At 36.0% G+C, this 27,974-nt stretch overlaps 1 protein-coding gene across 2 annotated transcripts; it reads left to right on the top strand.

Moving 5' to 3' along the window:
- The first annotated feature begins 1,481 nt into the window (after positions 1 to 1,481).
- BACH1 (BTB domain and CNC homolog 1) lies at positions 1,482 to 27,730 on the top strand. Of its 2 annotated transcripts, none has more exons than XM_039368852.1 (5): positions 1,482 to 1,639; positions 14,021 to 14,318; positions 18,052 to 19,425; positions 20,341 to 20,547; positions 24,969 to 27,730. In XM_039368852.1, the coding sequence occupies exons 2-5, from the start codon at positions 14,079 to 14,081 to the stop codon at positions 25,422 to 25,424; spliced, it is 2,277 nt and encodes a 758-aa protein (XP_039224786.1). In that variant the 5' UTR covers positions 1,482 to 1,639; positions 14,021 to 14,078; the 3' UTR covers positions 25,425 to 27,730. The 2 variants fall into 2 exon arrangements, with proteins under 2 accessions (XP_039224786.1, XP_039224787.1); XM_039368853.1 differs by lacking the exon at positions 1,482 to 1,639 and adding an exon at positions 7,649 to 8,779.
- Positions 27,731 to 27,974: the final 244 nt, after the last annotated feature.

Genomic DNA, 27,974 nt, shown 5'->3' with positions numbered 1-27,974 from the left:
GTTTTCCTGATAAAGTAGTAGGCAATAAACCCTTTATTGGTGTTCTAATACAACAATGTCTTTTTATTAACTTGCAGAAACCTGAACAAGTTGAAACCTTTATTATGCTTGGATCACAGTCACATGCGCAAGTTAAAACCAGGTTTAAGTATGCTTATATAGTTGTAGAACCAGTGTGATCCATGGAGACTTACATTAGTCATGGCATAGTTTTCTAGGGCTATAAAATTTATACCGCATATATTATACTGGCTGTTCATCATCAACTTGCTGTTTGTTAACGGTTTTGTAGTTTACTACTGCTACAAAACAATAAATATTATTATATTCATTCTGTTTCATCATTTGTTTGTGCATTTTTATTTAGAGAATTTTGATAATTATGAAAATAGGAATTATGTTCAAAGCTTCTACAAAAGCTAATCAGAGGCAGAGTGGTATAATATTTCAATAGCTACTGATGCTTAGGAAACTAGAACCCCAGTTTAACACAAATACATTTAGACAGACATTCTAAATTGTATTAATACTGTTACATCATTTCACTGCAAACCATCTTATTGATCCAGATCTACCGGAATCAACCTCCCTGTCGATCTGCTGAAATCATACAGTATAGTAGATTGACTTCAAGTACTTGAAATCTGAGCAAGCCTCGGTCCATAAAGTGTTTGGAAAGGCAAACTGAAATACAGGTAGTCCTCGACTTACAATCACAATTGAGCCCAAAATTTCTGTTGCTAAGCAAAACATTTAAGTGAATTTTGACCCATTTTACGATCTTTCCTGCCACAGTTGTTAAGTGAATCATTGCAGTTGTTAAGTTAGTAACATGGTTGTTAAGTGGATCTGGCTTCTCCATTGACTTTGCTTGTCAGAAGGTTGCAAAAGATGATCACATGATCCCAGGACACTGCAACCTCATAAATACTAGTCAATTGCCAAACAGCTGAATTTTGGTCATGTGACCCCGGGGATGCTGTAAGGGTCGTATGAAAAAACGACAAGTCACTTTTTTCAGTGCCGTTGTAACTTTGAGTGGTCACTAAATGAACCATTGTAAGTCGAGGACCACCTGTACAGTTGCAATGCCCTGTGGCAGTACTTGAAATATTGACAATTACATCAACGCAGAGCACAAACCATGGGAAAAAAAGGGTACAATACTGCTGTCATAGCTTTGGAATACGTTTTCCCAGAAGAAAGCTCTGTCATAGATTCTCCTGCATTGACTGACAATAGCCAGGATTTCTGTATTTTCCACACTCGGAGAAAGGCAGCCAACACACTCAACAACCCCAACCGACGCGTTTACGCAGAACTGGCAGAGCAACCCCGCCCATTCAGAAAAAAAAGTGTAGAGGTCCCAACCACGCCCAGAAGGCCAAGAGCGGGGGGGGGGAAGAGGATGCGGGAAGCCAAAACAGGCACATGTGCGCATGCGGGGAACTTTAGCGCCAGGGAAAGGAAGAAAGGAAGGAAGGAAGAGGGAGGGATTGAAAATAGTGATGTCAGCTGGAATCTGCGTCCAATCGGCTCAGAGAGGGTGGAGGAGACTGTGATGTTGTCACCTGACCGTAGTCGGTTGGCCGAGAGCGTAGTGAAGGCACGGCGGAGCTGTCCGAGGAGGAATGTTTAGGTAGAAAACGCTCGCTTGGAGAGCTCGGGCTGGGCCGGACTGGAGCGGGTGGGGGGGGAGACCGACGTGGGGTTTCGACGCACGGGCAGAAAGGGATCCCTGGATGGCAAAAGGACGGGAGAGTAGGGGAGGAGAGGACCGGTAGGGCGCAGGCGCGCATGTTATAGGATCATTATACTGTCTGTCCGTGTGCCCCCCCCCCCTCGATTGGCTGGGAAAGGTCGATTCCGTTGCGGCCCGCTGAAGATTTAGCGTGAGGCGAGTGGCGAGGAAAGGCGGCTCTGGTGGCGTCCGAGGTTTTGTACGCTTGTGGTCTTTCGGATGTCTAGCGGGAGCAATGACACCAGTGAACTGCATGACAGCGCGTTAATTAAAAAAACAAACAAACTGAGTGCCAGGATTGAGTTAACGCGCGTAAATTAACTTTACTGTTACGTTGAGGGTATATACAACCGCGGTATAGGTTCCCCGGGAGCCCTTTCGGCTATAAAAGAAACAGCTGTGGTCACTGTTTTGTGTGTAGCCTGAAGAAGTACCGGTAGTAAACCTGCCACCTTACAACCAGAGGATTAGTGAAAATCACTGTCTAAACAAGACTTAAGTTTCATTCAGGCCATTTCAACCAGCTTTGGGAAAGAATACGATCAAATCAGCTTTGATGGGCGTGATCCTAAACACATTAAGTTTCAATTCCTACAGAAGAATTCGTCTACTTCCAAGGGAGTGCATTTGTCACGCATGAACAGAATTTTTTTTTTTTATAGAAGGAATAATTTAAAGTCTTGCAATTTTCTTTAAAGTTTGAAAAGAAAAGAAACAAAATACCATCATACTAAATGAGCACTGTGTAATGGGACTGGAGCTTGGAGATTTTTCTGAGACATTGATATATAGTACTTCTAATTCAAGAACATGCATGCTAATTTAATTAAACTATGAAGAAAGTAGCAAAATATCTGTAGTGGGAGAAACTCTTTGGTCTAGCCGAAATGTGATTGTTTAAAATAATCTGATACTGTATGATACGGAGATATGATCACTTGATTTATAATTAAGTGGAGACTGTCGGAACTTAATATATATGATCATTGCTTGGACCACAAAGCTTCAGTATACTTTGTAAAAAAAAAAAAAAGTAGCAGATTCATGGAAAATTTGTCAAGATAAACAAAAATAGGGCCCACTTCCTTGCACTTCTCCATTTTTCTATATTAATATTTGGCAGTTTCAAAAAAGCACTTAATTCTGACAAACCATATTTTGAATAATGTTACCTATATTTTATTGAAACAAATCAATAAATACAAATACCATCTTGCTTAGCTTGGCAATACATAAGAACTTCTTTTTTTGTTTACCAAAGAATCCTAAGACAGCAAAAGTTTACTTGAATTGCTACTGACATGTTGATTAATGTGAAAAGAGTGATGATTCAAGATTTCATTTTGAATTAGCATGTCAGCTTGGCTTGTATCTTGAATGGATGATACTGGAGGGACAATAACTTCTAGCAAGTGATTGATTGTACATAGCAAGCAAAGACTTGGCTAGCAAAATTTATTTGTTTGTTAAATTTATTTGCCGCCTATCTCACAGTGGGTCTATTCTAGATATTCTAGATCATAATTCCATTCTAGTCAGATGAGTGTTAACTGCTGACTAAACTAATTTTTAATGAGTGTATCTGAAGGTGGGTGCTGGAGACATAGTCTGTTGATATACCACCTGCCTCATTAAACCTGCTCCCATCCCAAACTGGACAGCATAATCAGAAGACAAAGAATGTGTTTTGAGTAATTCAACATAACAAATAGCAATCCTTTTTGACTGGCCCAGCATTTCATTGACTTCATGACATTTGCCACTCTATTCTATTTATTATTCTATCAACTTATATTACATATCTCATAATTGCACATTTGGATGATGCACGTTGTATTAAAACCAAACAAAAATACAATGAATAAAACAGTGGCAGCAAGGACAAACCCAAGTCCAGTCATAAAAGCACAAAATACAAAATCATGGGGTGCCTTTAGAGCACACATAATCATAGTTTCAATTGGGAAAATGTGACTATCCTAGACCAAGCCAAGTCCAAAAATGCCAAGGAATTTCTAGAAGCCTGGCACTCTGATAAATTAGCTATCATTAGACACATAAACATTAACAACATCTATAGACTATGCAAAAGGGACACACCTCTCCACCAGCAATCGGCACCCAGATCGGCACTCCAAGGTTAACATCGGACCAATCAAGTAAACAATACCCCAATCAAGAAACTGCCAAAGAAACAACAGTAAACAGCCCAACCAAACAATCTCTAAGACCATCCCCACCAACAGTGACAGGGCAAGCCATCAGAATATAAACTGACAGAAAACTGCACTCCTTAGTAGCACTGATGATGTTAGCCAGTTTGGGTAATGAAATGTCTGCAACAAAACAAACAAGCTCAGAGAGCACCAAGGACCCCTCATGTCAACCCTGAGCTACAAATATTCTCTTTTATTGGTGCACATAATGTTTTATTTTCTTCATTGGGTGCATAGACATCTGTATATGTAGGATTTTTTTTGTAAGCTTTTATCATTAGATTATTATCTGTGGGCTTTGGATTTACTAAGATTTTCAAAACTACAAGAAGAGGACCAATTAAGATAGTTTACCCAGAAGGCTATTGAATTTGAATGGCATCCTGCTGATTATTGGGGATTTATTTGTCACTTACGTTTACCTCTAAAATGGAGAAGTGCCCCAGGTAATTAACGATAATTTATGAGTGCTTTCTTCTACTTGATATGGCCAAATTTGACTGGTGACTGTGAACTAAATAAATAGGGTCTTTATACGATTGTTTTTTGGCATTGCTGTTCTCCATTCTAACACTGTAGTCATTCAGAGCCTTTTCAGCAGTTAACATCCTATTATATTTTATCTCAGAAGAAGAAAATATAAACTATTATAATTATCAAATTTCACACCACTTTGTAATAAAATAATTTGTATCCATGCTATAGGGAATACTTCAACTAATTAACAAAAAAGGATGTGATTTTAGGCTTTTCTTGTCCAGCTGATACTTTACTGCTTATACATGAATATGCCCTTAAGATTCTTAGAGACCAATTATATATGTATTTGACCATGTTATCCTTTACTTTTAAAACTCCGTGGATGGACTGGCTGAGTAAATAGGAACAGAGGTGAGTTCCTCATTGCAACAATTCCTTTCTGTCTCAGAAAAGAGGTAGTAAGATGTTTGATTTTTCTTAAACTTCTGACCCCGTTCCTTGCCCCCAATTTATAGCCAGTCTTCACAAGTCTATATTTGAGAAAACATGCTACAGGATATGGTATCATTTAAATTTATGTTGAAATCTGATGGGCAGAATTTAATCCTATTGGCTCTAATAGAATCTCAACAGCCTCCAGGACCAGTAACTCTATTATTCTAAACTGCCCGGTTGAGAGAAAATGTATGACAATAGGTATAGGGCAGGGGTAGGCAACCCAAAACACTTAAAGAGCCACTTGGACCCGTTTCCCACCAAAAACAAAACACTGGGAGCCGCAAAACCCTTTTGATATCTAAAATGAAGATAACACTGCATATATCCTTTTTTACCTTTATTATAGGTGTGTGTGTGTGTTTGTGTGTGTGTGTTTGTGTGTGTATGTGTATATATGTATGTGTATACACACACACACACACACACACATACACAGGTAAAAAAAGGATATATGCAGTGTTATCTTCATTTTAGATGTCTAAAGGGTCTCTCTCTCTCTCTCTCTCTCTCTCTCCCTCCCTCCCTCTCTATCTGCCCTTGGTCTGCCACTCCTCTTCCCCCGCTCTCTTTCTTTCTCTCTCTCTCTCTCTCTCTTTCCTCTCTCTCTCTCCCTCCCTCTCTCTCTCTTTCTCTCTCTCTCTTTCTTTCTCCCCTCCCTCCTATCTGCTGCTCACCTGGCAAGCTTCAAGCTGTTGTCCAACAAGCAACCTCGTCTCTTTTATGACTCATGGACTTCAACTCCCAGAATTCCTGAGTCAGCCTAGCTGGGCTAGCTAGCTCTCTCCTGCCCTTCCTGCTTCCTGCTTCCTTCAGAGACGCAGCAAAGGGAGGAGCTCCGCCCAGAAAGCTTTTCAGCTCCTCGGAGAACACTGTGAGTGCACTCTCTTTTACACATACACACACACACACACACACACAAACACACACACACACACACACACACACACACACACACAGAAGCAGGGAAGTGCAATTGCCTCTCTCTGTCTCTGTCTTTCTCTGCAAAGGCAGAGGAGGCTGGGAGCCACAGGGGAAGGCTCAAAGAGCCGCATGCGGCTCCAGAGCCGCAGGTTGCCGACCTGTGGTATAGGGAGACAGCCTTATGAGAGGATTAATTTCGGAAGTTGATTCCAAAGAATCTGTTTTAGTGCAAAATTGTGTTTGAATGAATTCCATATTTTATGCATAAGGCACAAAGTGTGTATTAATAGATGGAAGTAGTGACTTGGGGATTTAATTATCTGCCCTTATATTTATTTTCTATTAGTTTCCATTTCTATCTTACCATTAAACACAAGTTCTAATTGAGAATTAACCAGAACTAATAGTGAGAGACTATATGGAGAAATATAAACTGAAACCTAATCATGATAAGAAAAGGGATCTGGTCAACACTGTGGACTAGATTTTCAATTTGGACTGAATGAGGTTATTATACACCTGCAGAAGAATCAGGTTCACAAAGTGAATGTACTTCATTGTGCATTTCGGAACTGGAGATATTTTTTACTGAGGTCTATCTAATATGACAAATTGTATTTCTGTATTTCAGTGGGATTTCAGTGGATGCATACATACAGAATTGTAGGTAAAATGATAAAGGTGCACATACATGTGTTTGAAGGTAGACTGCAATTTCTTTTTAGAGCTGCAACTAGAACTGAATATGTTTTGAACAAATATCTTGATCATGCATTGACATTTTGCATAAACGGAGCACTTCTTGGACATTTTTTTAGGATTCTTTACTAATTTTTAAAAAGTTTTAGGTTTTTTAAGGGTTGTACTTCATGAGTTAACTCTTTAAAGCAGTGGTTCTCAACCTTTTTAATGCCGCGACCCCCAACAGGTCGTAAGTCGAGGACTACTTAACCGGTCGTAAGTCGAGGACTACTCAACTGGTGCAGCACCGTTTGCAGAATGGGACTTTTGGTGGGCTCAGCGGGGCAGAGACAGCCTGGACAATTCCTATTGGCTTTTGAAAGCCAATAGAATTAGACTCTATTCAAGAGAGTCTATTCTATTGGCTTTCAAAAGCCAATAGAATAAAAGGGAGTAGCACAGCTAAGGAAAAGGGGGGGAAAATGGCGGACTGCATTGTTTGGCGACCCCCGTGAAATGGTCGTTCGACCCCAAATGGGGTCCCGACCCACAGGTTGAGAACCACTGCTTTAAAGCAACTACACATTTTTCAGGTTTATGTGAGCATCTAAAAAAAGTTGAGTTGTTTCAATGAATAGCAAAGATATGCTGTGCTGAATAATGGACTAAAATAATGAAATTTAATAGGGATAAAAATAAAAGTTTGCATATATAGAAAGAAAAAAAATGAAAGGAACGAGTGTAAGAGGAGGTAGATCTAGCTTAGCAGTCATATTTATGAAAAGGACGTGGATATTATAATAGTTTATAAGCCGAGTATGAACCTACTGTGTGATGCAGATGCTAAAAAAATACTATTTAAGGATGCATTAACTAAAACATAAAGAGTCTACATCATAGGAATTAATTGCCCTATTCTGATCTTATGTTTTAGTTAATGCATCCTTAAATAGTGTTATTTTAGCATCTGCATCACACAGTAGATTTATACTCAGCTTATAAACTATTACAATATCCACGTCCTTTCCATAAATATGACTGCTAAGCTAGATCTTCCTCCTCCTACACCCGTTCCTTTCATTTTTTTTCTTTCTATATATGCAAACTTTTACTTTTATCCCTATTAAATTTCATTATTTTAGTCCATTATTCAAACCCAGCTAAATCTTTTTGAATCTTTTAAAATGTAAGCTACTGTTCCTAGTTTTCTATCATCTGATACCATTTCAACCCATTTATTCAACTCATGAATAAAAATACCGTACCAAACAACATAGGTCCCAGGAAAGAGTCTTTTTGTAGGCCACTTGATATTAATGTTGAACCTGATGTAGAATCAATTAAGATATATATCTGGGTGTGGCCATTCATTCAAATATGATTTCACATAATCATGTAGTTTATGTTTACTATTTTATGTTTAATGGGGGCACTTTGCTTTGCTGAGGTCGATATACAATGCCTTTGGAAGTCTGTGGCTTATGAAGCTCGTAACTTCATAAGATAGGATTAGTCTGATGTGAGCACCAATTAATTGATGCATCCTTATCCAATAGTTCCCATATATATTGTTTAATAATCTTGAAGACCTTGCCTATCATTGATGACAAATTGTCAAATTTGTAATTTCCCCAGTTGTCCTCCTTCCTATTGGGACAATACTTATTCTTTCTCTTATAAAATAGGTTAGGTTGAAAGATTTAATGAGCATTACAGCTGAATGAGATTTCCTAAGCATTAGTAGGAGACTTTTAATTACTGTATCACATCATTTTTTCCCATGAATTGAATATATCTGATCTCTTAAATATATAGATAGTCATATCTAATGAGAAATCAGATATTTTAAATCCATTAGTATATTCTAGATCTTGCAATGTAGATTGCAGTCATGTAGTGACTGTCTTTCAGTGACAGGAGGAATTTATTAAAAATATGTTTATTACATTTTAAGTATAAGGAGAAAAATAAGCAAAAATATTCTAGATTTCAAATTACTTGTCATATTAACTGAGTGCATTTAAGTTTTAAGGTGGTGCAATAGCCAAGTCTATTTTTTTTGTAGTAAAATGCTGTTTCATGCCATGTCAGCATAACATAATGAATCAGCAATTCTTAGCTATTGCTAGCACTCAACTGGAACATATCTATTTGTCCATAAAAGGGAAGGTGGTTGGAGGTGGGGTTAGTTATTCAACAGTCATTTAAGGCTTATGCTCATTGTTAATCTTGAATTTATAAAGTGAGTATTTTTCTTTCATTATGAAATTAATATGCTGTGTCTATCTGGGAAAATTAGTTGTTTCACAAATAAAATATTTTTAATTTGGACTTTAAAATAAATATTTTTTTCTTTTAATTTTGTAATTGTGAAGTAAGATTTCTTAACCAATAATTTATTGGGTTTTACACAGTTTGACAATGATTTTTTTCCCCTGGGCAGCAGTACAGTACTAAAAATTCATTAACAGCAACACCCAGTTGACTTTTGGACAAACAGAAATGTAAAAGGTGAAAAGAAAATCAGTTGCAATACCTACTATGATCTGGATATCAAGCTTTTGTAATTAGGTTTATTGAAATATTAAGTCCTACTTTTCATGAAAAACATTGTGGAATATCTTCACAGAAAGCTGTGTATTCTTAAATATCATTTGAATAGTATTTTTTAAATGTAATAGCCTTACAAAAAACTATGTTAAGCTTTGTAAAAAAAACAAAGAAAACTGCTATAAAGAAGTTTACAGGGTGAAACTGCTGATAATTATTTAATCTTGGCAGAATATCTGTTGAGGATTTTTATTCAAAATATTCCTGGATTTGTATCATCTGACTACTGTTTATTTCTTTATTATTTATTTCTGCATTTTCTTCTCTGAATAAATCCACGGGGAGGGTCTAGGTGGTTTATGGATACTTTCATTTTGTTTATAATTTTGAATGCTGACACCAAGCAGTTGACCTTTTACTAAGTGATTATTTGATTTTAATACTGCATGGTTGGGATTTTCTTCTGAACTGAATGGTTTATGGTGAATATATGCATGATCTTGCAATGCAACATGCTTGTTCAAAAATAGAAGTTAATATTTAAGCTTTCCAGAAGTAGACAAAATGTACAATACTTATAATAATCTATTATCAAATTTATATAGTTGCCCACATCCCAAAAAAGTGACTCTGGGCAGCGTACAACAATGAAGTAAAACAATAAATATAAAGCATTCATTATTAAAAATATAAATACAATCATTAAAATATTAAAAAACTAAAGGCACAGATGGACTAAATATTAATGGCAGTGATGGAACTATCTTCATGTTACTTATCCCAGGGAAGCTACTGATGATATATCTAGATCTTGAGGGAATTCCAGGACATTAACAGGGATGGGGTTAGCCTCACTTTGGAGGAGTATGTTCCATTAGCCAGTGGCATGACAGAGAAGCCTGCCTCCCAAAGCCCACCAAGTGTAAGTCCCTAGCCAATGCAATCTGCAGCATGCGCTCTCTGTCAGATCTAATGGGATGGGCAACTGTAATTGGGGAGAGGCAGTCCCTCAGATAACCTGGTCCCATGCCATGAATGGTTTTAAAGATTAAAACCAGCACTTTGAATAGGAACCAGAAGCAAACTGGGAGCCAGTGCATCTTACACAGCAGAGGTATGGCATGTGCTGTTTGGAGGTACACATAACTGTCCTACAGCTGCATTCTGCACTTGTTGAAGCTTCCAGATACTCCTTAAGGGCAGACTCGTGCTTTACAGTAGTCCTGTCTGGAGATGATTATGGCATAAGTCAGTGGTTCTCAACCTGTGGGTTGGGACCCCATTTGGGGTCAAACGACCATTTCACGGGGGTCACCAAACAACGCAGTCCGCCATTTTTTCCCCCTTTTCCTTAGCTGTGCTATTCCCTTTTATTCTATTGGCTTTTGAAAGCCAATAGAATAGACTCTCTTGAATAGAGTCTAATTCTATTGGCTTTCAAAAGCCAATAGGAATTGTCCAGGCTGTCTCTGCCCTGCTGAGCCCGCCAAAAGTCCCATTCTGCAAACGGTGCTGCACCAGTTGAGTAGTCCTCAACTTACAACCGGTTGAGTAGTCCTCGACTTACGACCTGTTGGGGGTCGCGGCATTAAAAAGGTTGAGAACCACTGGCATAAGTGGTTGTGAACAGAGCTTTCAAACTAGGGTTCAAGTAGCTCATCAAGGAAACTGTAAAAGCCCTCCTAACCATGTACTACCTGCTCTTTGAGCAAGAGTTGTGAGTTAATCCCCAGAAGCCCCAGATAGTGCATTGGATCTGTCTGGGCAATGCAACCCCATCCAACACCACAGATGGCATAATCCTACAACCATCAGGCCTCAAAACCCAAAGCCATTCAGTCTTGTGGAGTTCAGCTGAAGTTTGTTGTTCCCCATCCATATCCTCACAGTTCCAGTCACTGTGACAAGAGCTTCACAGGATTGCTTACTTTGCCAGCAGCATATATAATTGGTTATCATCAGTGTACTGATATCTCGCCCCATGGTGATGGATGAACTCACCCAGCAGTCTCATGTAGTATTAAATAGGAGAGAGCACCAAATCCTATAGCACTGCCACAGGCTGAGGTTTGAATATCTACTTCCCAATCACCATCAACTGCAGTCAACTTCAGAGAAGGATAAATCAGCACAGCACATGTCTCCCACCTCCAGTCTTCTGAGCCAATTCAGAAGGATACCATTGCTTGATGGTATCAAAAGCCAAGAGATCAAGTAGGGCAAAGGTGGATTCACAACTTTCATTTTACTCTTTTCAGGGGTCACCCAAAATTTATCCTGTGTTTGGACTTTTTCTTAACCTCAGTAATGATAACTGCAAGGTCTCATATTTTTCTGGATTCTTCTTAGCCTTTTCTTTCATTTTTTTATTTCCTGTGTCTTAGTAGAAGCAGTATAAAAATACAGAATACATCAAACCACTTGAGAATATGTGGTTAGCAAAGCATTCAAGATGGTTTCTCTTTTGCATCTAAAAAACTCTGAATATTCAATTTAAAGCAGGATGTGGGCATGTTCTAGATTTTGTGCATTACAATTACCTTTAATAATAATGGCAAGGGATGATAGGATTTGGAGTACAATGTCATATGAAGGAATATGAGGTCTATCTGAGGATAAGCATGAAAATTGCAATGCTCCAACTTGGCTGCATTGTGATAGAACAAAATTCAAAACATTGATAGAACAAAATTCAAAACATTGAATTTGTTCTGTTTTATCAGAACCTTGAAACGCTTCAGAGATTCTGAGCAGTGAAATTCTGGTCTACCTTGTTCTTAATCTTAGTATTATGGTTATAAATCCATGCTGCTGATACCAGCTAGTAATATTGCAAAAAAAATTGGTGAAAGGTCAGTTAACAAGAAAAACACATTCAGTCACATAAATCCTAGGTAACACTGATAGAATAGAGAACTGGGAACCTAGTTCAATTTATTTATATTTTTGTATCAATGAGACAGAATCACAGTGGTTTACACTATATATTCTCATTCTTCATTTGTTCAGATATTTAAAAACCAAGCCTGTGTTCAGATGACTGTTATCTCCCTAATGATTTTTCTTTCCATTTCTATGGTATAAGGTTTCTTTTGATGTTTATAAAGGGATTGCTATGCTGGCTGGGGAAAGGAATCCATGTATGAATAGCATGAAGAGTGAAACAGCATGTAACCTGCTCCCACTGGGGGCCAGGTTATTAAAAGCTTACTAACGTTTGCTGGCCAGTGTCCTCTCCATATGTACTGGGTCCAGCTAAACTAACATAAAATTTTCAGATTTTTTAAATGCATCTCTAAACTCAGCACCAACAAGATGCAAATGTATACCCCCACATGCCAAATTTCTCAGCAAACCAACCATTTCAGTATGAAGTATTTGCAAATAGCCGTACAGTGTAATAATCACTAAGTCAAGAGCAAAAGAAGAAATTTGGTTTTTAAGCTTATTTGTGCATATATTTAAGAGAAGTCATTCTGCTTTTTTTCCTTTTTTTTCCTTGACAAACCAGTTTGTAACATTGCATTGTAATTCCACTTGCACAATTTGTTCTTCATCAGCAACATTTGTTCAACTTGCCTATAAATTGAAATATGTGTTTATAATTCACGTGATGAAAAGGCAAATGCAGATTTCTCTTGATGGGAAAAAACACTAATGTTATTCCATATCTATGCTTGAAAGAACAGGAAAGAAGATGATTGGGTATGGCTTTTATATATCTTCACTAGAAAACAGAGCAAAAGTGTTATTCCTATATCCGGCATTTGTTCAGTTACATAGCTTAACTGAAATGACAGATTTGTGCCTCACTGATCTTGATTTAGATTTAGAGTGTTCTATCAAGTGGCACAATTTCTGATTAGGTTCTGCAATTCTGTATGGTAATATCTGTTCCTGATGAATAGATGGAAGAAAATACATTCAAGTGGCTTACATTGTACAAATGAGGATCTGTCTTATAAATTGTTACAATGACAGTTGGCCTACTTACTGCCTGTTTCTATCAATTCTATCACTAATGATGCACCTAAACTGCACAGAATTATTATTTCCCACATAGCTTTAGCCATTTTGGTTAGAAAATTCTGCTTACATAAAACTGTATTGAAGTAGAGCTAGATATGAAACACTACTTCACTTCTCAGTGTATTCTCACTCAATATTACTCAGTTCTGCTCATTCTGATTATCACTCGAGAACTGTGTATAAAATATTGTATCTAAGTGAGTGTAATCTGCAGAATGGCAATAAGTACAAGCACATCTTACCCTTATTGCTACACAGCTGATTTAGTGCAGAGGGTGAACACATGAACAGCTGACAGTATTAGATAAGGTAGTTCAAAGACAAGTAGAGTTGCAAATGAAGGCTTATAAAAATTTATCAGACTTTGGAGATGTTTGAAAAAACAAGCCTTTGTTCAGATGGATTTAAAAATGGCAAACCCAGCATGCAGTTATGGCATCAGTTTTTTTAAAAAAATTGAATAGGTTAACATTATGAGGAAAGCACACCTCATAATTAAATAGAAAATATTGAAGCAGAATAATAAAAAGTGCACTAAAATAAGTAACAGGACAGAATCTGACTGGCTGGCTCAGGAATTCTGGGAGTTGAAGTCCACGAGTCATAAAAGGGCCAAGGTTGCCTACCCCTGGTCTAGGTACAAACAGCAGCAAGATTGAAACTGTTTCAGCTTAAAAAAGTTAACATTAGCAAGTTCCTACAATCCAAAGGGGAAAAAAAAAATATTTTCTCTAATAGTGGTAATAAGAATGAGAGGTTACTCCAGGCTATGTATTCAAAGTGAGAATGCTATGCTTTGACTTGGGTGATATTAAACTTTTGTGAAGTAGGCTTCATCATCAATTTGTCACATGCTTTGTTGGCTTAAATATATTTAACATTTTGTAAATTTTATTTGTTTCAGATGTGAAGAGACGAAGCATGTTTTCCTCTGAGAGCTTAATCAACATTTGTTATACAGAATGCCTTTAAGTGAAAGGAACAGTGTTGTTTTTGCGTATGAATCTTCAGTACACAGTACCAATGTTCTCCTTAGTCTTGATGAACAGAGAAAGCAAGATCTTTTTTGTGATGTTACTATCTTAGTAGAAGACCAGAGATTTCGGGCCCATCGTTCAGTTCTTGCAGCCTGCAGTACCTATTTTCGTTCAAGAATTGTGGGTCAGTTAGAATCAGATCTTGTAATAATTTTACCTGAAGAGGTAAGAACATTTGCTTGTACTTCTATAATCTTACTTTCTACCACACTTAATGTTACTCAGAATAATATACATATTATTAGTAACTCAAAGTCCACAAATTGTGCCAGAACTGAATAGGCAAATACTATTTCCAGCAAAACACGATAAATGTTCCATTGAAGCTAGACACTCTTCCCCGTCTATCACAGAATTAAGGAAAAGAATATTGCTGATAGTATTTATTATTCATAAGATGTAAATGCATACCCCACATGTCAAATCTCTCAGCAAATCAACCATTTCAGTATAAAGTCATTGAAAATAGCCATAAGTATAATAATCACTAAACTGAAAGCAAAAGAATACATTTGTATTTTTAAGCTTCTTAGTTCATATATCTAAAAGAGGTCATTCTGCTTTCCCTCCTTTTTCCCCATGACAAGCCAGTTTGTAACATTGCCTTGTAGTTCCGCTTGTATAATTTGTTTTGCATCAAATCTCTATTGTTTTATATTAAACAATGACCTCAGTTTCTCAGGCAAGTTCCATCAGAGCTAAGCAAGTACTTGTGTTTTCCAAATCAGGATCAAAATAGGTGGGAGATAACAATTGTTTCCTCTTCCTCAAACAATTTGTTTCCAATTTTAATTCCTTCCTTACATGAGCTTCGTTTCACCAACCAGTTTTTTTTTTGTTTCTGTTTTTTCTTTCTTAATTGAATAATTTGCAAGCAAAAGAGAGTTTATCTGGAAAGGAAAACCACAAGTGTGCCTCAGGAATTAAGAGAAGCTAAAGGAAAAGAATTGAAACTACTCTTTGCCTTCCAGATAAACTTTTCTAAACTCTTCTTGCCCTTTGATTTAAATGACAGAAGAATTCACTGAGAAGAAAGTATTTGGAACAAATAAAATTCAAAATGGGAGGCATTAACTGTTGCTGAATTTTAGAAGAAACATACTACTATGAAAAATGGAAAATGGATTTATTGGGAAAAGCAGTTTTGTAGATGGAAAAAGGGAAGCAACAGGAGTACTAAAAAGATCCTGAAAACATATAAACTTACTGGTTTTATTTAGGATCAAGTCCAGTAGTATAGAATTTTGAAGGGAAACAGAAGACCATATTGGATTACTAATATTCAGCTGTGAATGTGTGAATGTATTTCTCTCTATCTCTCTCTGTTTCTCTCACACACATACATACTTTACTATTATTATTATATACATCACTCTTAAAGCATTGTAGATAAAACTCTATGAATTACAGTTTTAAAAGATGAGGTATCATTGTAATAAATGAGTAAGTGCTACAACATCATCAGCAATAAATATTTGTCTTATTAATGGCTGTTTGGCAGCAGTCTAAATCAGAGGTCCCAACCTTTTGGGCACCAGGGACTGGTTATGTGGAGAGTAGTTTTTCTGCAGACTGGAGGGTGCGTGGTTTTGTCTGCTGCCTGCATCCCATAGATGGGGCTTTGCTTGTTTTTGTGCGGCCCGGTTGCTGGAATGCCATGGCCTGGTACCAGTCCATGAACCAGGGGTTGGGGACTCCTGGTCTAAATCAAAAAGTAGTTCTTTTCCACACACAATTTTCAGAGTTTTCTTTAGTAAGATTTTTTTTTATGATTCATGAGATATAGATACAGGAATTCTTGCAACTATTTTCAATTAAGAAAAAATATCCCCATGTACATCACAGCTGAGATTTATTTATTTATTTATCAAATTTCTATGCTGCCGATCTTGTCAAGGAGCAACTGTCGGTAGCTTACAACCAAATAAAAAGAATAAGATAAAATGTTAAAATAATAAATATTAGCGGTAAAAGTTTTCTTCCATACAAAATTAAAATAAACGTGATATTCTAGGCCAGGCTTTCTAGACTTCATGTAGTCCTTGACTTAGAAGCATTCATTTAGTGATTGTTCAAAGTCACAACTGCACTGAAAAAGTGACTTACTATTGGCCCTTGCACTTACAACCATTGCAGCATCCTCACAGTCATGTGATCAGTATTTAGGTACTTGGCAACATGTGATTGCCATTTGCAACCTTCCCAGCCAATTCAATGAGGAAAGCCAGAGGGGCTTAACAACCATGTTATTCACTTAACAACGGGGGTGATTTACTTAACAACTGTGGCAAAAGAGATAATAAAACCAGGCGCAGCTCACTTAACAACTGCCTTACTTAGCGACAGAAGTTCTAGTCCCAATGATGATCATATGTGGAGGATTACCTGTATTTAAATGTTTTGGCTCAGAGTTTCCATTTTAATCTTGTTTTGCATATCCATGACTACTATTTTGGAACTAATATATAATCCAAAATACATCGGCTCCAGTCACAGGATTATTTTAAGTTTGGATTGTGCATTTGAAACATAGTTAATTTGTGTTCTGTATTTATAGAAGTTTTTCCAAATAAAAGTTTTCTCAGCTCTCCTCCATATGTTGTGGAGGAATCTAGTGAGGAAGCAAACTTGAAATGTCATTTGAATGTTTATTTGTCTTTAGAAAGAAGTTTGAATTATTTATTTTGGCAAACTATTCTGAAGAGCCTTGAAACAAGTGTAGTCATTTTTTTTTAGTAGTAGTATCTTGTTTTGTGTTCATGTATTTTTATTAGAGTTTTTATATAACATACAAATAGAAACGAACATAATAGGGAAATAGGGAAGGAAAAAGGAAAGAGGAGGAGGTACAAGGTAGGGGGAAAAAAGCAGGGCCTTCCACTTTTTTTTTCAGTGCAGTAAAATACAAAGTACAGTTACAACCTTACATTTTTTACTATATATTTTTAGTAAATTCCAACCATTTCTATAACAACAAACTAATCAAAACTCAAAATCAAAGTTTCATTTGTTTCTGTTTTCAGCATAAAACCCAGAAGGGGTTTCCAACTAAAAACAAAACTGGATACATTATTTTCTTTAATTAAAGCAATTAATTTTCCCATCTCTGCCACTCTATCAGTGTTTCCATCCATTCTTCCACGGTAGAAATTGATAAATCTTTCCATTTTTGCATATATACAGTTCTCGCTGCAGTCAACATAAATAATAACAAAGTTCCACTTTTTTTCAAACTATTTGTCCAGTAGTCCTAAAAGAAAAACTTTTAGTTTCAATTGGATATGTTTTAAAAGCCTTCTGAATTAAAACACGAATCTGGCCAGAATGTTTTTTGCTTTATCACAAATCCTCCAAAGATGATAAAAAATAGCTTCTTTACAATTAAACTATGTAACAAACATATGAAATACTTTTGTATATCTTTGACACTTTCTCAGGCATTAGGTATCAATAATGCTTCATTTTATAAAAGTTTTCTCTCAGATTATAATTCAGTCTAAATCACAGTCTACTCATTGACACATTTTCCTACTGTTTTTACATTATATTGTAACCAAAAATTTTAGTTTGGAATCATACAGTATTTTAATGTACTTATTTTCCAGGTTCAGAGTAGAAGAATCTCTAATTGGAATAATCTATAAAATGTATTATTCATTTTGTTGTAAGCTTCGCTCTCAGATCACTTTCTTGGATTTCTTCATACTAATATTGGTCAGAAATATGCATAGTCAGTTCTGCAATATCAAAAAGGTTTTTTTAACTATACTTAAGCTTAATACAAAACAGGCCAAGACCAAACCTATCCTTATTTCTGGACAATTTTAATATTAATATATTGTATTATATTTAAAATATATTTTTTCATTATGCATATGTCGTTTCTTCACCTGAACAGGTTACACTGAAAGGATTTGAACCTTTACTTCAATTTGCTTATACTTCCAAACTTATTTTAGATAAGGACAATGTGGCTGACGTTTGCAAATGTGCTGAGTTCTTGGGAATACATGACATCGAAGAATCTTGTTTTCAGTTCCTTAAATTCAAGTTTCTGGATCATAAATCAGGACAGCAGGAATATCCAAAGACAAAATGTTGTAAACCAAGTTGTCAGAAAGAGTGCAGTAAAATGGGAAGTGTTGATGCTAGAGATTTAGAAATTGATGAGGATGAAACCATACAAAATGAATGTGCTAAATATTCTCAGTTGAAGGCATGCAGTACTGAACGAAATTCAGCAGTGTCCCTACTGCAAGACAGTTCTAATCAAATCCATGACCCTGTATCAGAAAAGGATCAGTTTTTTAATGTAGAGTCCCTCTGCCCCAAATACAGAAAATTTAAAAAAGCTTTGGAGACTGATAAAATCCCTGTTTTAGAATCCAGTCCTGGTATTAATGAAATTCAGGTATCATCTGGTACTACTATTCATCAGGCTGAATCAAATATTGCTGGTGCTATACAAAACCCTCTTGAATGTACAGCTGTGCATTCAGATGCAAAATGTGAAGATACTCAGGTAGCAATGGAAGAAAATGGAAAAGAAGACGTCACAAATGAAATGGCCCCTCCAGTTAAGAGTACTGAATGTTTAGCAGAAAAGATAGATTCTCACTTTGTTCACCATAATTCTTCTGTGGCTACTCATGGACTTTATTCCGCTTCTTTCTTAAATGCATATGATCAATACTGCAATTTAACTTTAAGTGGTATACAAAGCAATACAGTGGTTGAAAAAAATGCCATTGCTGTGGGAGCCAAAAATTGCAAACCAATAAGTGAAAACACTGCTGAGGACCGAACTCCAAAATCTAATTTGTACGAGCAGGGAAATGTGAACAGTACATCACCTAGCCATCGAAGCAGTATGGAGAGAGAGATAGCAGAACAGTTAGCAAAAGGATTTTGGAGTGATGTTTACAACACTGATACAGCATATCAAATAAACCTGTCTCCTGCATTGCCAAAAGAATTTTCAGAACAAAGCTGTTCAGAAAAGAAAACTGAATGTCCTTGGTTAGGAATCAGAATCAGTGACAGTCCAGAGAATGGCCCTCCAAGAACTTTTACAACACTGAGCTCTGTCACTTGTCCCTTCATCAGTAATCTCAGTACTGAAGGCACTAATGAAGTTACTAGTGGAGACTGTATTCCAGAACAACAACCCGAGCAATGTCCTTATTCGTGTGAGATAAATTTGGAAGAGGATTCTGAAACGGACACAGAGGGTGACAGTGAATCCTTTTCTGCCAGAGAACAGGAATGTGAGGTGAGCCTGCATATTATTCCTTTTTTCTTTGTTAAAAATTGTGCTTTTGACATGTATTCAAACTGAAAAGAAGATAGCCCTGAAATTATGATAACCAGCACAGTGGAAATTGGAAAAATACCATGAAAAAAGAGATCAGAGATTTTTTTAAAAAATCAATTCTTATTTAGGCTGGGTTCTCCACTACATTTGCAGGATATAACATCGCTATCACTCAAACTATCCAATGGAATAAAATATCTGTTTTTCAGTATTTTTGCTGAGAATTCTTGTACAATATCGTATCAATGTACTGTACATATTTATTAGTTTGAATATCAAAATATGCATTGGTTGTCTTACCAGAATCTTTCTCTTTAGCTACATATTCAGCTTTCATATTACCCTTGCATGATTTTTCAGTGTTATGTTCTTCACTCAAACATTCTTTTAAAAATATAAATACAATCTATCCTCCTCATTTGTATATCTTTTATCCATAATTATAAACTGGAACAACTGTTCTTAATGTTTGTGGTGGCTTTGTTTTAGGACTTTGCAAAGATTCATATAAATAGAGGCAGGCATATTATTTAGCCAGCAACAACATTATTTCTTTCCAGTTTTGGCTTCCAAGGTCAGGGAGCAATTCATTGTGATCATTCTAATAAGCAGGACTTTACTCATCTGTGGCAGGAGATGGATTTTCACAAATCAAACATTTAAAGATGTACTAATGGGTAATTACCTGTTATAGAACTGAATTACTTTTGTAAAGAGAAAACTATTATTGTGTTATGGAATGTTAGTGGCATGACCTTGGGAATGTTTTGAGAGATAAACACTAAGTCTGATTGCTAAAGAATATGGGTTCAGGATTTCAGATTTGAATTCTACTAAGTTATGAAACTTTAATCAAATATCTATATCTTCCAGGTAAAGCTGCCATTTAATCCACAGAAGATCATTTCACTCTCCAGAAATGACTTTCAGTCATTTCTGAAAATGCACAAATTGACCCCAGAGGAGCTGGATTGTATCCATGATATTAGAAGACGAAGTAAAAATAGAATTGCAGCACAACGCTGTCGTAAACGAAAGCTAGACTGTATACAAAATCTTGAATCAGAAATAGAAAAATTGGTATGTATGGATAGTTTGGGTCAATTAAGATGTTTTATTATATGTGATGTACGTTCTGATGTAGTTCTTTGAATTTGCCAATTTGTTTATTTCCCTTGCATTTCTATTCACTGTATTTGTATTGTTTTTATATGTGAACATCCATAGTGGGCCTGGAATTAGTAGGCACCAAAGTGAAATGAATAAATAAATACATTTAAAAATTCAAATAAATCCTTGATTCTTTGTTATATTGACTACATATATGGTTATCTTTAATTATGATAATAAACATTGTGGTTCTTTCTTCCCTGCCTTCCCTTTTCTTAATTTATAGGAAAATATTTTGCTTACCTGGCACTAGCTAAGTGTAACTCCACTGATTTCATTTGCTGTGCCTGACTGAAATTAAGTAGCTTACTTTGCTGCCACTGTTTTTATTATTTTCACTTGCATGACGTTCACGACGTTTGTCAAAAAATTTCTTGACTTGTAACTCATTTATTGACAAATATCTGAAAAAACTATTGCTCTAAGAGAGCAGTTTCTATAGATAATATGTGTAATGTTGTTATTCTTTTGTTGAGGTAAATAAATACTGCCTTTCACTAATATTTTTTGAAGAAATTGCAAGATTTTCTGGGAAAACAGTATTTTCCCTACATACCTTTTATATTTACTTATGGACCTGATTCCATGAGGCTGACAGCAAAGTGACAGCTGTTAAATAAAGGGATGCTGATAATACTTGCCACATTATATGTTAAAGTAATTAAAATAATCCTCATATCAAAGTTAAACATTGATTGTTCAGAAAAGGAAGCAAACTCATTATTGTTAATAGAAAACTTCAACACAGTTTATAATAATATACTAAATATTATATAAACAAGAAAGAATGCCTTGGCTCCATATTATGACATTGGCTTATTGACAAAGTATTTCAATATAAAAACTTCAGTAGTAGCATTTTAGTGATCATATTTCTGTCAGAAAATAGATCCTTTTTTATTTGACCTGTTGCTAAGTCTTTGCTTTCTAGAACTGATTCAGAAATGTTTATATAAGCCTGGATCCATGTAGTCCAATATTACTCACTTGATTGGCAGCATCTCTCTGAGGTGCTTTACATTGTTTTACATCACAATATTCAAAATTGTTTAAGTACTGAGGACTGAATATTTTTGCTTTAAAATTGCTGCTATAATAATAATAATAATAATAATAATAATAATAATAATTGAACACCATTGGCATTGACAAATTTGCCATTAGTCAATTGCAAAAGGCGGCCTTATTAGGAACTGCTTCCATCCTGCGACGATACCTGTAATACCATCAAACATCCACATCTGCCTATCCCAGGTCCTGGGTAAGGACTCGATAGATAGACAAAATGCCAAATCCAGTCTGAACATCTGGCTGACTGTGCGATGATCCATAACAACAACAATAATAATAATAATAATAATAATAATAATAATAATAATAATAAAGTTGGAAGGGACCTTGGAGGTCATCAAGTCCAACCCCCTGCTCAGGCAGGAAACCCTGTACCATTTCGGACAAATGGCTGTCCAGTCTCTTCTTAAAAACTTCCAGTGTTGGAGCATTCACCGCTTCTGGAGGCAGGTTGTTCCACAGGTTAATTGTTCTAACTGTCAGGGCGTTTCTCCTTAGTTCTAGGTTGCTTCTCTCCTTGATTAGTTTCCATCTGTTGCTTCTTGTCCTGCCTTCAGATGCTTTGGAAAATAGCTTCACTCCCTCTTCTTTGTGGCAGCCCCTGAGATATTGGGACACTGCTATCATGTCCCCCCTCGTCCTTCTCTTCATTAAACTAGACATACCCAATTCCAGCAATCGTTCCTTATATGTTTTAGCCTTCAGTTCCTAACATCTTTGTTGCTCTTCTCTGTACTCTTTCTAGAGTCTTAACATCTTTTTTACATCGTGGTGACCAAAACTGGATGCAGTATTCCAAGTGTGGCCTTACCAAGGCATTGTAAAGTGGTATTAATACTTCACGTGATCTTGAATCTATCCCTCTGTTAATGCAGCCTAGGACTGTGCTGGCTTTTTTGGCAGCTGCAGCACACTGCTGCCTCATATTTAAGAGATTGTCCACTAGGACTCCAAGATCCCTCTCACAGTTACCACTGTTGAGCAAGGTAGCCCCTATACTATACCTGTACATTTGGTTTTTCTTGCCTAAATATAGAACCTGGCTTTTTTCACCATTGAATTTCATTTTGTTAGATAGTGCCCAGTGTTCAAGTCTGTCCAGATCCTCCTGTATTGTAAGCCTGTCTTCTGGAGTGTTGGCTATTCCTGCCAACTTGGTGTCGTCTGCAAATTTGATGAGTTCCCCATCTATCCCCTCGTCCAAATCGTTGATGAAGATGTTGAAGAGCACTGGGCCCAGAACAGAGCCCTGGGGCACCCCACTACACACTTTCCTCCATGTACAGTAGATGTGGTTCCATTGAGGACCACACGCTGAGTACGGCTGGTCAGCCAGCTACGAATACATCTGGTGGTGATGCTGCCTAACCCACATTTTTCTATCTTATCAAGTAGTAAGTTGTGATCTACTTTGTCAAATGCCTTACTGAAGTCCAAGTAAATTATATCCATAGCATTCCTCTGGTCCACTATTTTTTTTTACTTGGTCAAAGAATGCAATAAGATTTGTCCACATGATCTGTTTTTAACAAACCCATGTTGGCTTTTAGTAATGACTTTGTTTGCCTCTAGGTGTTCGCTGATTCGTTGTTTGATTATGTTTTCCAGAATCTTCCCAGGTATTGAGGTCAGACTTATAGATCTGTAATTTCCTGGATCCATTTCCCCCCCTTTTTTGAAGATGGGAACTACATCAGCTCTTTTCCAGTTCTCTGGTACTTCCCCAGTGCTCCAGGATCTTTGAAAAATATAGTTCAGTGGTTCCGAGATCACATCTGCCAGTTCCTTGAGAACCTTGGGGTGTAATCCATCTGGTCCTGGTGATTTGAACTTGTCTAGGCTGGACAAGTGCTCACTTACCATTTTCTTGCCTATCTTAACTTGTGTTTCTGTTCTGTTTTTTATGGCACTATTTTTGATAGGTTGGTCTATTTTTTCCCTTTGTGTAAAGACAGATGCGAAAAACGAGTTAAATAGTTCTGCTTTCTCCCTGTTGCTTGTCACTTTCTTGCCACTTTCACCCACTAATGGACCAATCATTTCCTTCACTTTTTTCTTGTTTTTTACATGTTGAAAGAAGCTTTTTTTGTTATTTTTGACTTTGGTCGCAAGCCTTAGTTCATTTTGAGCCTTAGCTTTCCTCACTTCATCTTTGCAGGCTCGGGCTATTTGCTGATATTCTGATTTAGTTATGTGTCCCTCTTTCCACTATCTATACTTGTCCTTTTTATCTTTCAATTTATCAGAGAGTTCTTTATGCAGCCATGCTAGTTTCTTTTGAAAGCTGTTATTTTTCCTCTTCATTGGTATTGTGCTAGACTGGGCTTTTATTATCTCACTTTTCAAAATTTCCTAAGCTTCTTGAGTTGTTTTCCCCTCGAGAATTCTCATCCATGGAATCCTTCCCAAGCCCTCTCTAAGTTTATTGAAATTAGCTCTTTTGAAGTCCAAGACTCTAGTTTGACTGTGTTCTATTGCTTGTGCTTCCATAATGTTGAATTCCAATATTGCATGATCACTTCCTCCCAAGGTTCCTATGGCTTCAACACCTTCTATCATTTTATCTCTGTAAGTGAGAATTAGATCCAAAATGGCTAATCCCCTAGTTCCCTTCTCTACTTTTTGGGAGACAAAGTTGTCTGCTAGGTTTGTCAGGAATCTGTTTGATCTTCCACTTGGTGCAGAGTTGGTGCAAATATCTAAATTTGAATGCCTAATTTAGGGATACAGAACCTTATTGTTCTTTCATTTGTTTTTTTTTAAATTTTCTTCCTAAATTCATTATTGAAGGGCTATAAGAGACACGGTAATAATGCAGTGATATCATGGGAAAGAATATTCTAAATTTTGAGCCCTTCTCTCATTGGGGGGGCGGGTTTGTTAGTAAATGGCTATTTAAACCTGTAATATTATTAAGATCCAGTTCACCTTTCATTTTGAAGAAAAATCAGAAAGATTGTTCAATAATTATTCTGTTACTTGTCACCAAATGTTGATGACCAATGAACTGTATGTTTTATACTGCCTAATATTTACTTAGGTTTCCTTTTCTATGGTTAAGTTGTGTTAATACTGTGTATTTTTTTTTGTATGGTTAAGTTAGATTAATACTATGTTTGAAACGGAATTGGTATGTACTCTAAGCAATCTTTATTATCACTGTTTTCAAATCCAAAACAAACTGTAAAATATAACTTTGCCTTAGTAGAAACCCAGCCACTCAGTATTTCTGAACTCAGAACTTCTCTGTTTTCTTGCAGCAAAATGAAAAAGAGAACTTACTGAAGGAAAAAAATCACATTTTGTCAACACTGGCTGAGACAAAACAGAATCTAACAGGACTTTGCCAGCAAGTATTCAAGGAAGCAGCGCTGAGTCATGAGCAAATCCAGATTCTTGCAAAATACTCAGCCTCTGAATGTCCACTTTCACTTTTGGTTCCAGAGAGGGAACAAGCAGCACCTTCTGATATCTCATCTTCAGTACCACTGTGTGTTGAATTATCTGCTGGTCTTTCTGTTATATCATCTAATGATCAGAATTCTAGTTATCAACATATCAAAGGAGGCTATGATGTAGGATGTGATCAAGAATTATGTCCAGTTCCTGTGAGAATATCAGAGAAAACACTGTGCTTGGAACAGTGTGTGCAGAGTGGTAGTGGTATCACAGATTTTTGTCAACAAATGACTGATAAATGCACTACAGATGAATAATTGTTTTTAAAATTCAGCCTAGCATGATTGAGGCCTGAGTCATCATGTAAGAAGGTAGAACTGCAGCTGCATTAATTTTGCATTTCATATCCATCCTCAATCAAACCTAAATGTAATTATGGGCTTTTCTTTAATGACATGTAAAACTTATGCAATATACTTAAGTGTAAAAAAAGAAATCCACACAGTTTTGTTATTTCAGATGTCCAGTGCCATGGAACGCAGTAGCATTTATTTCATCCACTCTTCACATTTACTGATAATTCCAATCTAGGTGTGTTAAAAATTTGATAGTAAAACAAAGCACTTCAAGAATCTAAATCTTTGAGAAAGTTAAGTCTCCGGGCTAGAGCTGTACTTATTCTTGATAGCTTGGTGTCCTTCCATGATCTCCAGATAAAAATATTTATAATAGACTCTGTTAATTTGTGCTTCCTACTTAAAGTTTGATGTGGTTTTCACAAGGATAAATGAAATGATCACATATTCTGGAAGGATTTTAACTTTTATTATTAATTGTGGGACCAAGTTGGGTGTATTGGGAAAATCCTCTTTTAAATAAATTACTTTTATGGGTAAAGCTAATTGTAGCTGTTCAAATTCAGTAGCTTACAGTTCAGTTATAAAAATAAGCCACTTTAAAGCTTCAATAATTTTAACTACTAAAATAAGCAATTAGAGCATTTTACTGTAGCCAGTGCTGCATTGTATTAATTACAGAAAGTCTGTATAAATTCTGTAATAGTATAGTGTTCTTAATAATAGAAGATTTATCTACTAAACCTCAAATACTTTTCCTGGTTTACAAAATATAAAAGCCAATGGAATTCTTTGTTTCCTACCTCAGAACATATAAGTTTTTGTAACTGTGTTTGGAACACAATCATCTTTCTGTGACAATTTTTGCCTAGCATATTTACTATTTGAGAATCCTGCAATCTTCTCTGGTATTCTGAGATATTGGTTAAGTTTAGCAATCAATTTAGCCTTTAGAAAAGTCTAAGTTTGTATTTCTTACATATAGTGTCAATCTACATAGTAAATATTTGGCCAAATATACCATCCAAACAGTGCTAATAACAACCAGCATGTATTACAGAAACTACACTACCTCATAGAGTGATTTCAATATCATTCAAAGCTGCAGTGATGTTCACAAATACTTGTCACAAATTAGCATTAAGAATTACAACGCTTACAGACTTTTAACTTCATTGTGGAAGTTTCCTCTAAATATGCATGAATTCTTTTGCATGTATTCATTTCTCTTTTGATCATATAGGGAATGAATCCTTAAAAGCCTTTAGCTGGCATTATATGTGTGTTGTGTGCATCTAATGAAACTCTTGCTCTTGAAGAGTACAAATGTGTTTCTTTTCTGGGAATCACGTTTTGATTCTTCAGGTCCACCTCTTTTTTTTTTTTTTTTTTTTTTTGACAAATCAGTTAACAGTGCCAAATATGTTGGGCATCCAATATAAAAAACTACCCTGGAGAAGTAACTTAAGCCTATTTTGAAACAGTTGCTTCTAAAGAAGTATCTGCTATAAATTCTAAATTATATGTTTATATAACTGGGTTGGTTAATTTTGTGACCAAATTCATACAATCTGGTGATTGGGGCTTCTGTCCCTCAGAAATTTATTGATAAGTTATATGAAATAATGGATCACTGACCAGGAAAGCAATGAAAAGAGCCTTTATTGCATCTTGATTAAAAACCTCAATGCTTGTGAATGGGACTCCCAGGTTTAATTCCCATTTTTACAGGAATTGTCTTAATTTCTACTATCTAATTTTGGGGTGGGAGAAACTGAGGTACCTTAACACCTAAACAGCTATCTCTAGGAGATTATATATAGTAATATTTTCACTTTGCGTGCAAACATTAAAAAAGTGAATCATCAACTTGAAATACATCAGTTATATTATCTAAGAAACTCAGGTAAAATTTGAGCATTCAGTTCTGATTTTGAACAATATTTGCATCAAGGCATGTTAAAATAGTTTTAAATATTTTGGGCAGAAAGTTAGAAATTCTAACTATAAAAGCATAAATATTGTATAAAAACAACCCTTAATTCCAGTTGATTTTTTTAAAAAACTTTTCATAGTCCAGTGTTTTAATGCAATAAAACTATCCTTTCTGATATCTTAATTTTTGTAAAAATTTGGCATTGTAAAATTGATGCATACCAACTGATTCATACTATTAAAGGAGAACTCTGGAAATGATGTTATTTATACATTTATATAATATATTAAAGAAACAAATATTGACTTTGAATAAAACTCTTTAAAAGTTACTTTCATATTTTGCATTTATCGTTTTTTAAATAAATGTGTCTTATTATGCTATCTGGGATTTTAAAGATTGTTTTGAAGTTGAATATTTAACTACACTACACATATAAATATGTAGGTGCTCACACAAATCTAAGCATGCCTATTTCATACATTTCCACCACTGTTTCCTTTGGGGGTTATAAGAGATTTGGACATACTTTTAAAGAAACAACAGTTCTTTAAATTATTTCAGCTTGAGGAGAT

This window comes from Crotalus tigris, unplaced genomic scaffold, assembly GCF_016545835.1.
Source record: "Crotalus tigris isolate CLP2741 ecotype Arizona unplaced genomic scaffold, ASM1654583v1 scf7180000020943.996319, whole genome shotgun sequence".
Taxonomy (NCBI): Eukaryota; Metazoa; Chordata; class Lepidosauria; order Squamata; family Viperidae; genus Crotalus; species Crotalus tigris.
This window is presented reverse-complemented; position numbering and strand designations above follow the sequence as displayed.

What these genes read in the sequence shown, in the direction of transcription:
- BACH1 (XM_039368852.1), top strand. Translation starts at nt 14,079, where the DNA reads ATGCCTTTAAGTGAAAGGAACAGTGTTGTTTTTGCGTATGAATCTTCA. An exon ending in TAATAATTTTACCTGAAGAG is followed by an intron (nt 14,319 to 18,051) that starts GTAAGAACATTT and finishes TCACCTGAACAG; the next exon opens with GTTACACTGAAAGGATTTGA. An exon ending in AATCAGAAATAGAAAAATTG is followed by an intron (nt 20,548 to 24,968) that starts GTATGTATGGAT and finishes GTTTTCTTGCAG; the next exon opens with CAAAATGAAAAAGAGAACTT.